Below are 12,628 nucleotides of genomic sequence, written 5' to 3'. Positions count from 1 at the left end.
ATTTTAAAAGAATTCATACTTCACCCCCTACCCCGCTCCTTCCTAAAAATGTTATTATTTTTATTTTAAAAATAAAATAAAATTAGATTCACCCCATCTAACCTCCGCTCTTAATTTATATATATATTATTCTCATTTTGTGTTAGATATGTAAATATATTTTTAGAGAAATATTTTTTCCTACCTGCGTACCGAATTTAATAGAAATAATTATTTTTTTTAAGAAAAGTCTTACGGTAAGTAAAAAATACTTTCCTAAAATTATATGTATATATCTAACACATAACGAGAAAAAAAAATTAAAAACGGAGGGTTAAGTGGGGTGGGATAGATTTTTTTAAAAAAAAAAATATCTAAATTATTATATGAGGGGGGAGGGGAAGGGGAATGGAGTAAGAATTTTTTTAAAAAAATTTACAAAAGAAATTTAATAAATAAAAATAAAACAAAAAATTGGGGTTGGGGGAGGGGGGTATGGTGAGAGAAAGTGGTGGAGTGAGGTAAGAAAAATATTTTATATTTTATTTTATAATTTTTTTTGAGCGGAAGATAGTAATATTTTAATTTTTAATTTTAACTAATTCTAATAATTTATTTATTTATTGTAAAGGTGAAATGTTTTGTCCATGTAGTGTGTGATGTGATAATTTTTTTTAAATGAAAGAAAGAGTGTATTACACACATCATGATTGATGACAGTGAATAAAAGAGAGGTGTGTGTTTCTCAAATTAATAAGTGATAATTTATGTATGGACTCACACTCCCAATAGTTTCGAAATGAAACTCAAAAAAGGAGATAGTTCAGATATGTTTTTGACACTTATCTCATTATATATAAATAATCAATAAACTTTTTAGCACATACAAAATTCCGACTAAAGTTATTAATTCTGTCTAACTCGTAGCTAAAACTCTAACCCCTTCTTGGGTATAGGTCTTTTGTCTAAATGGAATGACTTTTCTTCTAATCTTTTTATGTCTCAATATATGTATGTCATATATTGAGCTGTGTTGATCCCAAAAATAAATCATAGTACAATTACTGAGTTAAATGTCCTAAAAAGATGGTGTTGTGGGTGTCAATGTTGGAGCGTGGGGGAAAGGGGGATTTATCTTTATTTTATTTTTTATATTCCTCTACGTTTTGTTACTATTATATCATGTGACGTCAATATTTTACAATTAAGAATTTTTAAAAACCAAATAAGAAAAAATATTATAGGTTTTTTGTTGAAAACTTCCTCGAAGAATGCTACACTCGACACGTCACATTAGGCAAAAGATTCCTTTTTTTCTTGGCATTGAGTAATCATTTTCTTAATTAATTGTTTAAAAGTGTCTACTAGGACAAGTTGCATTTACTGCTACTTTGAAACCCTATTTTTTAATTCCTTTTAATATTAGTTTTGTGTATATATAAATCATGTTCCCCAAACACTTGGAAATAGAGCTAACAAGCAACAAAAAACTGTCCTAAGAGGCAAGGACCTTTAGACAAATCCAATTTTATTCCTTCTTTAAAAAAAATATGGAGTGTGAAAATTTTCAACCAAGTTACATTAATCCATTTCTTGAATATAACAACTTAGAGACCACATTTTCTTGGAACAATCCTAGTATTAACCCTCAATGTTCCATCCAAGATTTTGTGACTATTGTTAATGATGTTGACATACTAGACTATTTCCCAAGTGACTTCGATTTCATCGATGGAGATGTCGACATCCCCCTTCAAAACTCGCAACAAGAAGTTGTTCAGGGAGATACTGAGTTCTCGAAAGAGGATCAAAAATTACGTGTCTACAATCTTCGTCTCAAATACCTTCAGGATCAGCTCATGGAGGAAACAAGTGTCACTGATCTTCTTCTTATGGGAGCTGAGGCTATTGAAGCTAGGAAAATTGATTTTGCTTCTATAGTTGTGTTGAGGCTAAATACAATCCTTTCTAATCAAGAAAACAGAGAAACTTCCCCTGTTGAAAGATTGGCTTTGTATTTCACACAAGCCTTGTTATACAAGACCTTGAATAATAATTCACCAAATGAATTGTTGAATCATAATCAATATCAATCATCAGAGTTAACGTATTCAATGACCGCGTTCCAAATGCTTCAAGAAATCTCTCCTTATGTTAAGTTTGCTCATTTCACCGCGAATCAAGCAATTCTTGAAGCTACAAAAGGGAGCCAACAAGTTCATATATTGGATTTTGACATCATGGAAGGCATCCAATGGCCTCCTTTGATGGTTGATTTGGTTGAAAGAGGAAACACAAATTCTTCTCTAAGGATCACATCACTTGTTGTTGATCATTCAAAAACATGTCATGTACGAAAGACAGGCAAAAGACTTCAAGAGTTTGCTAATTCTATCAATCTTCCTTTCATGTTTGATCAAGTTCTCTTAGAGGACTTAGAAAAAATTCAAGTTGTTGAGGAGGGTCATAACAACTTAATAGCTAATGTTATGATCCACCAACTTCACATGCCACAAAGGGGAAGTTCACTAGTCAAGACATTTTTCAATGGACTAAGAAAATTGTCACCTAAAATGGTTGTCTTAGTTGAAGAAGAACTCTTCAATTTAACAAAAATCACATCCATGTCTTTTGTTGAGTTCTTTTGTGAAGCTCTACACCATTACACAACAATATCTGATTCAATTCTTGGAGGTTTTGGTGGAGGATACAAGTTAGCATTAAGGGTTATTGAGAAAGAATTCTTAAGAGTTAGAATTTTGGACTCATTAAGACAATTCCCTTGTGAGAAATTAGAAAGGGAAAAATGGAGTGAAGGGCTTTATTCATTAAAAGGTTTTAGGCAAATTCCAATGAGTTCAAGTAATGTGAGACAAGCTAAGCACTTGGTAAGTTTGTTTAGTGGAGGGTATTGGGTGCAACATGAGCAATGTAAATTGGCTTTGTGTTGGAAATCAAGGCCTTTGACAAGTGCTTCCATTTGGGTTCCTATATCATCAAGTCCTAGTCCTTCAAGTTCAATATCTTTTTAATTTTTTTGTAATAAAATTTTAGAACATTGAATTTCATGGGAATTAATTAGATTTGGAGGTTATTGAAAATTTACAATGTAAAGATAGTGTAGTAGTTTTGGGAAAGATTGAATTAATGAGATTGTATTTCTTGATTATCATTCTATTTTCTAAGTGGGTTGTTATCTTGCAACTTTTGGTTAACACAAGAACTAGTAATATATTATGGTGTTTTTGGTAGTAAAGAAAATATTTTTCTCTAAGTTTTGGATTGTTTACTTATTTTCTGATTTTTGATAAATAAACAGTGGAATATCCACTTATGAAATTTATTTTCCTTATTTCTACTAGAGAAATTATTTTTCTTATTTTTACTTAGAGAAAATAACAATAAAAATAAATCTTGAGTAATCCCACAAGTCGAATTGGAGAGAATAGAATATATGTGAACTTTACCCCTACATTTGTGGTTGCATTCAATCGATAAAACCTCGATTCAAAAGAGAAATATTCGAAGCATGATAACAAAAAATATGACAACAAATAAAAAAGTTATTTTTAATTTTTTTCTTACCAATCAAACAAGAGAAAATTGTAAAATATTTTTCTCTATACCGAACACATCCTTAATGCTAATGTTTATTCTCTAACACATATTTTGCATTTATGAGGTATATTAGGCTCTTCATTGTAACTTCTCATTTTCTCAAGTACAGCCAAGCAACAATTGTTATATTTAGATTGAATACTCAGAGTATACTTTATATATAGTTAGTATATACTTTATGTATAATTAAGTGATATTCAACTTTTTGAGTGTATCACAATATATAGTCACTGTATAATTCATATATAGGTAAGCTATATTGTATAGTCAGTGTATATTTTCTATGACTTTTTGCAAGCTATATTGTATAGTTAGTGTATATTTTCTATTACTTATGATATTATTTTATGTAAATAAAACATGACTATATTTATTGTAAACTGATTATTCTATTTAAAAAATTATAGAAATCACATGGTGAAATTACCTTCTAACTCTACTCTTTTTCTAATTACATAAATCTCATATTTTTAGGGAATCCGAATACATAACAAAGTGACCGGATACATTATTGTTAGAAAAAATTACTAGAAAAACCACTTTTTAATAAATAATTACTGATTTTAGCGATACTTTTTATTTATTATCATTTATAGCAATATATAACAATATTATGATATATCTACTATGTATTAAAAGTGAATTATAAATGTATTATAAGTGTTTTAAAATATATTATACTTGTTTGGTAAGAAATTGACACAATGTATTATAAGTGTATTAAAGTATGTGATAAATTAAGTATCCATGAATAAAACTTGTATTATATGAGTTTTATAAATTATTCTCGCTAATATGTATTAAAATTGTATTATAATTATATTATAAGTGTTCAGTGGAAAAAATATATTATTGCTATAAATAGTAAATATTTTCTTAATGTTGTATATTTATGTAAATTTCCCTTATCGTTAATACATCATGTATCCAACTGTAGCGCATATTAAGGGGGGAAAAAATTGAAAATCAAGTTGAGATCCCATAAGTAAGCAAATCAGTTTCATCTTACTGTTAATTATTAATTGACATAGCGTAATAGAGCCTGGTAAATTCATAATCAAATTTCAAATTTCAAAATTCTTCTTCCCTATTCTTCGCTATTCTTTGCTACCTGTTCTCTGTTCCAGTCATTATCGAAAAATTAGAAAACATACATAATGAATATTTCGATTTTGTTGAGGCATTCAGGAATCTAGAAAAGTGAGGGTAGATATGAACGATACAAAAATGGAGAAATCGTTGTTGGGAAAAATATTTCATTCATAAATTTAGTTTCGGCAATTGCAGCTCAATTGAATATTGATGAATCAAGGCAAAAAAATGGAGATCTAATACATTCTAGAGGGTAATTCCTCTCCTTTGATTATTAGGAATGATATGGGAGTAAGGTTGTACATCGAGGTGAAGAAATATGAGATTGGATTTGCTATGTATCGCTATGTATCACTATGTATTGATACAACAGTAGGAAAAAAATTGAGATCCTATGCACGGTAGAAGGTAATTCATCTCCACTATCGCAATTTTTGATTGATACACAATTAACCATTTTACTCATTGAACATGGCACAATATGTTTGTATCATATACTTATTAAAACTATAGATAATGTAGCTTAAATATATTGAATAAAACAATTTCTAACTGATAAACTATTATAACTTAATTTAATTAGAATAACTACTTCAATAATGAACAAACTTAGGGTTTGCTGTAACAACAAATTAAACTTAAATATGGATACATTGCGATATGAAACATATATTTTATCAATAATGTATCATCTTTTGATTAACTCATACAATCAATTTTAAAAATCAAAAAATAGAAAAGTAGATCGGAAATCATTGCATAACAAAAGCTACTGTAATAACGATGTATCAAATTAGTGATAACACTAACAAATGTTAATTTAATGTATCATAGGTTGAAAGGAAGGCATTATACATAAATTTATGTATCAAAATTAATTAGATACATTAAAAATCTAAACCTTGGGTAGAGAAGGGTGTTTAGCAACATGTTCTACTCTTCCCCTTTTTTGTATCAGAAAAAGCTGAACAACATAATATCGAATTCGAACATGAAATGTATCATTCTTTGATTCCGAATCACAAACACAAGGGATGAGATGTTTCGTTTATGAAACAGATTGAGTAAGACCAATATTAATCGATGGATCAGAACCCATATGTATCAGGAAAAGATAAACAAAAAAAATCAAAAAAATATCAATAATCTGATATACACTTTCTCCTTTGCTCTATATCAACACCCATAGCCTTTTTTTCACTTTCAATAATGGCATCACCCATGTATCTCGATCCAAAGCCCTTATCAAAGATGCCGACAACTCGACCTTTTCCCTTTTTTTGATCATTTTTCACGGTCGATTTTAAAATCTTCATCGTTAGAATAAAAAACACAACCTACATTAGGTAAGACTATTTGGATAATCCCAATACTAAAAGATGAAGCATCATCCATATGTATTAGGAAATTGTAGATGGATTTTTTTTATTTTAAAAAAAAGTGATGAACTAAAAATTGGAGAAGAAGAAGAACCCTATTGAGCAAGTTGAAATCGATTGATTGGAGAGAGAAGAGATCTGAAACTCAAAAATAGATAGATGGAGGTAATTGTTGTAATTATAAGCATAAAAATAGGAAGGAAAATCGTGAAGTTGGGAGTTGGAAGAGTAATGTATTCGAAAAATGAGAAGTTTTGAGGAAAAAAGGATTTTGGTAATTTTTTGAAATTGTAGGAAATAATAGAAAATAAGGTAAAAAGGTATGTATAATAAGATAATTTTTCCTTATTTTATTGTATATATTTTAAAACTATCACTTTTAAAATGTATACCTAATGTATCTAGAGTGTATATATCAAATATATCATGTGTGTATACTATATGTGCAATGTGTGTGAATGAATATAAACTGACTATAAATTATAGATATTAAATATATAATTTATTACCAGTGTATATAAAATTGTTGTCTGGTGTATACTTTCTGTATACTCAGCATATTATATACAAACATTGAGTGAATACACACTTTAATTTTTATGCATATTCATTCCCTTTGTTGTTTTCCCCTATTTTTTTTATTGTTAGACAAAGATTCAATTTGTTCAAATTTAAAGTTACATTATATTTAGGATGCTTTTGGGAAAGAGGCAGAAGGAATGAAAAATTTGGTGTTTTCATGTTCAAAATTAAATTTTATTTATCTTCAATGTTGATTTAATGATCTTTAATGGAGGAATTGATACCCAAAACTTTGCTTCTTTGAGTATAAGATGATTTTTTTTGTTTTTCGTTGCAGTTGTGAGGAGTTTATAGGGTTGGAATCGCTGAATATGGATATTTGCTATTTGAATAAATAAATAATCGAAAAGTAAAAATGTATAGTATTTTTATTTTTACCTTTATTCAGTTTTTCTACTTGAAATTAATATAAATACTACGAAAAAGGGTCAAAATACTCTTAATATATGCAGAATTCATTATATTTGTTATTCATTACTAGTTTTGTCTAACTATACCACTATCGTTACTTAACTAAGTAAAAAATGTCGTTATTTCACACAGAACTTAAACAAGCATAGTTAAAAAAAACTAATAATTTTTTTCCACCAAAAAAAAAAACTAATAATGACATATTTGAACTTATACACGTACATTGTACATTGAGGGCCAATTTAGTTCATAATTGCAATATATTATACAATAACTTGTAAAATTGCATTAATGATACAACTTGATTAAATTATAGTGAATTTTATTTTCTCACCAATAAAGATAAAATAGTCAAAAAAGAATTCTAATTAATATTTTCTTAATAAGCAAAAACATGTCAAATAATTTGAGAGAGAGAAGTGGTTTAAGGAATTTAAATTTCACCTTTTCAAGTTTAAATTATATGCACAGTAAAGATTCTGAATCCATCCATCTCGTTGATATCAACAAAATGATTTAATGGAGTTTAGTCAACTGAATTCATAAACCAATGACGACTAGTGTAATATTATTGGGACAAAGTAAAGTCTTAAGAAACTATAAATAGAAGGATAAATTTATCATATCACCTTTTAAATATAATAAATCCAATATCTTGAAAAATGTAATGATGAAATGACTATTAATTAATGATAAAAATAAATTAAAAATTAAATTAAAATTATTTTTTAATTTTATAAATTAGATAAATATTATTAAATATTTATTTTTAGTATTGCATGAATCTCATTTACCTCTTCCTTTATCTTTTTTTAATAATTTAGGCACCACCTACTCAACACACAAATGATATAAATGTACAAGTTAAATCACTCGCTTTCCAAAAACACTCGCTTCTAATTCCTCCAAAAACACTCTCAAATTGTTTATTAAAAAACCAAGGTAAATCTGTGACACCCACTGAATTGATCTTTCTTTCCTTCCTCATTTGTAAGAAAGGCATCGTCCATATCTTCTTCAAGGGTACAGGGCTTTCGGGTTCAGGTATATATGATTTATCCATTTTCAATTTCATCTCAAATCACTTGGGAATCGGGATTGCTTTCCACTTAATTCTTGGAATTTGTACAACTGTTTCAAGATTGATCATTTCCCCAATTCTTGAAACACCCAAGTTTAGTTTTTGATGTTTTATGATTCTTTTTCAAGATTGACCATTTCGCTAATTCTTGAAACACCCAAGTTTCTTTTTTGCTGTTTTATGATTCTTTTTTTTTTGTTAGGGATTTGGGTTTTAATTGGGTGAAGATGTTTTATGTTCTTTATCAACTGCCATCATTTGATTTGTGTTGTTAAGATTTGGGTGTTTTTTGTGTGCTCAGAGTCTTATCTATTTACCTTGCAAAGTTATGATATTTAAATGTTAGGAAATGAAAATAAAATTCACTATAATTTAATCAAGTTGTATCATAAATGCAATTTTACAAGTTATTGTATAATATATTGGAATTATGAACTAAATTGGCCCTCAATGTACAATGTACGTGTACAATAATATTACCTCCTCTTGCACTACCTTAACTATCCTTACTGCAGCCATCAATATCCAGTTTAAGATAGACTGAGTTAGGTCTCGTCCGTCTTACCATTTGTCTCTGTATAACCATTTGAACCTTTTCAATGGCGCTGCTACATTTTCAGTCCATGAATCTGACAGTTTTATCTTGGGAAATTGACTTTGTATCAACAGGTTCATCATCCAACAGATCCCTGTCGAATAATAGATCTCAGTATCATTTTAATACTTAACTTTACATCAAGCCTTCCAAATTTCGTAACAGGCTACATTAGGCCAACTTTGCCGGACGAGAGTGTGCACCTCATTTTTAGGCTTACTTAATCATCATTGCATCAAAATGTCTAATAGGTCCGATCCCTTCCTGAAAAATTTAAATGCCGCTAAAGGCGTTAGCGACTCTAGATGCAATGACATGAAATCAATTGCCGCTAAAAGGAAAATCTGTTGCCACTTAAATTTACTAAAATATGACCATACCTGCTTACCCACAACACTTTTTACCAAATAAGTGTGTGACATTATCCAAATCATATTGATGGACTTCCAATAATACAATAAGTGTGTGACATTCTCCAAATCATATTGATGGATTTCCATTAATACAATAGCATCATCTTGATGGCCTTCCATCTCCAAATTTGATCACAATATTATATGTTGGAATTTTATCCTGCAATATCCTAAGCATAAAGAAAGACATCTTAAAAGATAGTCTGTGATGCCATATTTTGGTTCCACTAAATGTCATATTTCTGGACTGCCTTGCTACCATAATGATTTACGTGTTAAAGGTCCTGCCTGCTTAAGTGTCCATATTGAAATATCCTTTTGATGACATAAATAACAGTTGGATGTATTAATTTCATCGAAAACAGTTGAATATATAAAGGCTGAGTTTGTCAAAGAACTCAGCTACTTTAGTGTTCTTAGAGACATTGAGATCACCATTTACTTTTGCAAGAGATCCTGTACCAGCCCAGTCATCCTACCAAAAAGATATATGTCCTCTGCCAACCTTCCATGATATGTATTTCTATGCTTTACTCTTGATTTCCATCACTCTCTTCCATGTATGAGATTAGCCATCTGCCCATTTAAATTCTTTGTCAACAAGATGGGCTCTGTTACTACTATATTTGGCTTTCAAAAACTCCCTCGGGAGTGTATCTTGTGTTCTGAAAATCCACCATACTTTTGCAGAAAAGGAAGAGGTGATATCATTATAATCACAGTTTTAGGCAGTGAACAAACTGATAGCGAATTTTGAAAATGTTGTTGAGATAGAAGAACTAAAAATTTCATGTATAACAAAACACAAGTTTGTTATTAAAAAAAAACAACTAAATATCTTTAGTTTTTCTATCACAAAGTAATCAAAGCAAATTAAAATTTTGAATAATTAAAAAAAGTAACATCCAAACATCACCAATATTTTATATTAATCAAATACGTAAATATAAATATAAAAATAATCGTTACATTAGTAAAATCCTACAGCAAAACTCTTGAAATAATTTGTACGTCCAAAAAAAGAAAAAGATCACAACTTCCTCCATCTGCTTCATGTAGCCTCGACCAATTTCTTACTAATTTTGAATTTCTCTTTCTTTCTTTCACTTTGAGTTACAAGTTTGATCAACTTCTATTTATCATTATTTCTCTCGTTTCTCCGCAACTACTTTAAAGACCAACCTCTAGCTAAGGTAACAACATTAACAGAACACATAGATTTACACCTTGAAGTCATAGGAGGCTGCCTTTTCCTCTTTGATTAATCCAAAGTATTCATTTTGACTATAAATTACGCTTCAAGAGGTACGGATTTATTAGAAGCTGAGAAAAATAATACTATAGATGCTGGTCTATACATAGGGGAGCAGGAAAACTGAAGATAAAAAATGAAAAAAATAATGAATCACATATGAAAAAATTATAACTTTGTGACAATTAAAAAACTTTGCTCTTACTGGTGAACGTAGAGGGTTTCATTGGTTTTTTGAATTTTATTTTCTTATATATCTAATTTGATTGATTTCTTCTCAATTACGTCTTGGGGCTTTCTCAAATATGCTGATTTTCAAATATATTTTTCTTATGTGGTATACTGTTGAGGTTCAAGTGCTAACCGATGGCTTGTTTTGGTTGCAGGTTTCTTTGATGCATTGATGCTTTGACCCCATTAAACGAACGGTCTTTAAGAACTTTTAGTGTCACACTTCCCCTGCAATTTAGATTCAATAGAGAAGGGGAGGAAGTAAAAGGAATAGAGGATGTTGGCTGCTAAAACCCTCCCACTCTCTTCCCCAATCACCAAAGTCTCCAACTTTCCAGATTCCGGTCTCATCTTTCCAAAATCTATTCCAGCTATCAAAGCCAGTCGAAACATTCTTAGCAACCCTTTTCAGGCCTCATGCCTCAACACTTCCTTGGAATCCGTCATTGCACCTGATATTCAATCTTTCCCTGCAGCAACCCGAGTGAAAATCCTTTCTGAGGCACTACCATTCATTCAAAAATTTCGAGGCAAGACCATTGTAGTGAAATATGGAGGAGCTGCCATGAAATCTGAGGCACTTCAGGCCTCTGTTATTGCTGATCTTGTCCTTCTTTCTTGTGTTGGTATGCGCATTGTCTTTGTCCATGGGGGTGGTCCTGAAATTAACCAATGGCTTGGTAAATTGGGAATCAAACCCAACTTTTTGAATGGCCTTCGTGTTACTGATGCCTCAACCATGGAGATTGTATCAATGGTCTTGGTGGGTAAAGTCAACAAACATTTGGTTTCCTTGATTAACAAGGCTGGGGCAACTGCAGTGGGGTTATCAGGAATTGACGGCCACCTTTTAACTGCACGTCCTTCCCCCAACTCTGAGCAACTTGGTTTTGTTGGGGACATTGCTAGTGTAGATCCTAGTGTACTGCGGCCGCTCATTGACAATTGCCATATCCCAGTGATCGCCTCTGTTGCAGCTGATAAGAGGGGTCAATCCTACAATATTAATGCAGACACGGCAGCAGGTGAGTTGGCAGCTGCTCTTGGAGCTGAAAAGCTAATCTTGTTGACAGATGTGGCTGGAATTCTGGAAGACCGTGATGATCCAGGGAGTTTGGTGAAGCAGATTGACATAAAAGGAGTGAAGAAGATGACTGATGATGGCAAGGTTGCTGGTGGGATGATCCCCAAGGTGAATTGTTGCGTAAGGTCTTTGGCTCAAGGGGTGACGACCGCAAGTATTATTGATGGAAGGCTGCAACATTCCTTACTTCTTGAGATTCTCACTGATGAAGGGGCTGGAACAATGATCACTGGCTAGATACCACTATTGTGAGTTGAGCAACTATTTTATGAAGTTTCAAAGTTTAGTAAGATACGCTTCTCAAAGCTCTAGACCTTTATGGTTCTCTCTTATCAATATGTTGTCACTCTGCTACAAAATTTTGGTAGACAGACTGATGCTTTGTCTGGCTTTCTGTTGTATTCTGTTTGGTAATGGTCCATGCTAATGGTTTTTTTTTGTATGAATAAATATCAAGTGGATATTACTAGCGTTTTGACTTTGTGAAAGTTTTTCAATTCCTTCCCCCCCTCCAAAAATATAGATAGCCTATCAAGAAGAACAGAAATTAGAAAAATAATATGAGTAAAGCCATAACATTTATCAAGATAAATGTGCAAACTGATGTTTGCATGGATATGTTCCTTCTGAAGGCATTATTTTCTTCAAGATTCCACTCACAGAACCATTTGTTCCTCAATCACAGATCACATCATATACCTTTGAACTTAGGGAAGTCATTGTCTGAGCAGGCATGTAATGTAGTCATTGTAACTCTTTTTTAATCATTACATGCTCCTCAGACAATGTGAAGAGGAGATGCCCGGAGGTATGAGAAGTTGGTTGTAGACCGAAGAAATGTTGGGAAGAGATGATTAGACAGAATATGACGCAACTTCAGCTTATCGAGGACATGACCTTAGATAGAAGGT

General features: G+C 31.1%; 2 protein-coding genes across 2 annotated transcripts; both read left to right on the top strand.

Moving 5' to 3' along the window:
- Nucleotides 1-1,529: 1,529 nt before the first annotated feature.
- Nucleotides 1,530-3,011, top strand: LOC129891272 (protein NODULATION SIGNALING PATHWAY 2-like). Its single transcript, XM_055966573.1, has one exon. The coding sequence runs from the start codon at nucleotides 1,530-1,532 to the stop codon at nucleotides 3,009-3,011; it is 1,482 nt and encodes a 493-aa protein (XP_055822548.1).
- Nucleotides 3,012-7,916: 4,905 nt separating this feature from the next.
- LOC129901104 (acetylglutamate kinase, chloroplastic) lies at nucleotides 7,917-12,188 on the top strand. The gene is made up of 2 exons (XM_055976224.1): nucleotides 7,917-8,105; nucleotides 10,789-12,188. Exon 2 carries the CDS (start codon nucleotides 10,911-10,913, stop codon nucleotides 11,952-11,954), a length of 1,044 nt encoding a protein of 347 aa, XP_055832199.1. The 5' UTR covers nucleotides 7,917-8,105; nucleotides 10,789-10,910; the 3' UTR covers nucleotides 11,955-12,188.
- The last annotated feature ends 440 nt before the right edge of the window (nucleotides 12,189-12,628 follow it).

The sequence above is a fragment of the Solanum dulcamara genome, chromosome 1 (assembly GCF_947179165.1).
Source record: "Solanum dulcamara chromosome 1, daSolDulc1.2, whole genome shotgun sequence".
Lineage (NCBI taxonomy): Eukaryota > Viridiplantae > Streptophyta > Magnoliopsida > Solanales > Solanaceae > Solanum > Solanum dulcamara.
Note: the sequence above shows the minus strand (reverse complement) of the source record. Positions and strands in the feature narration are given on the sequence as shown.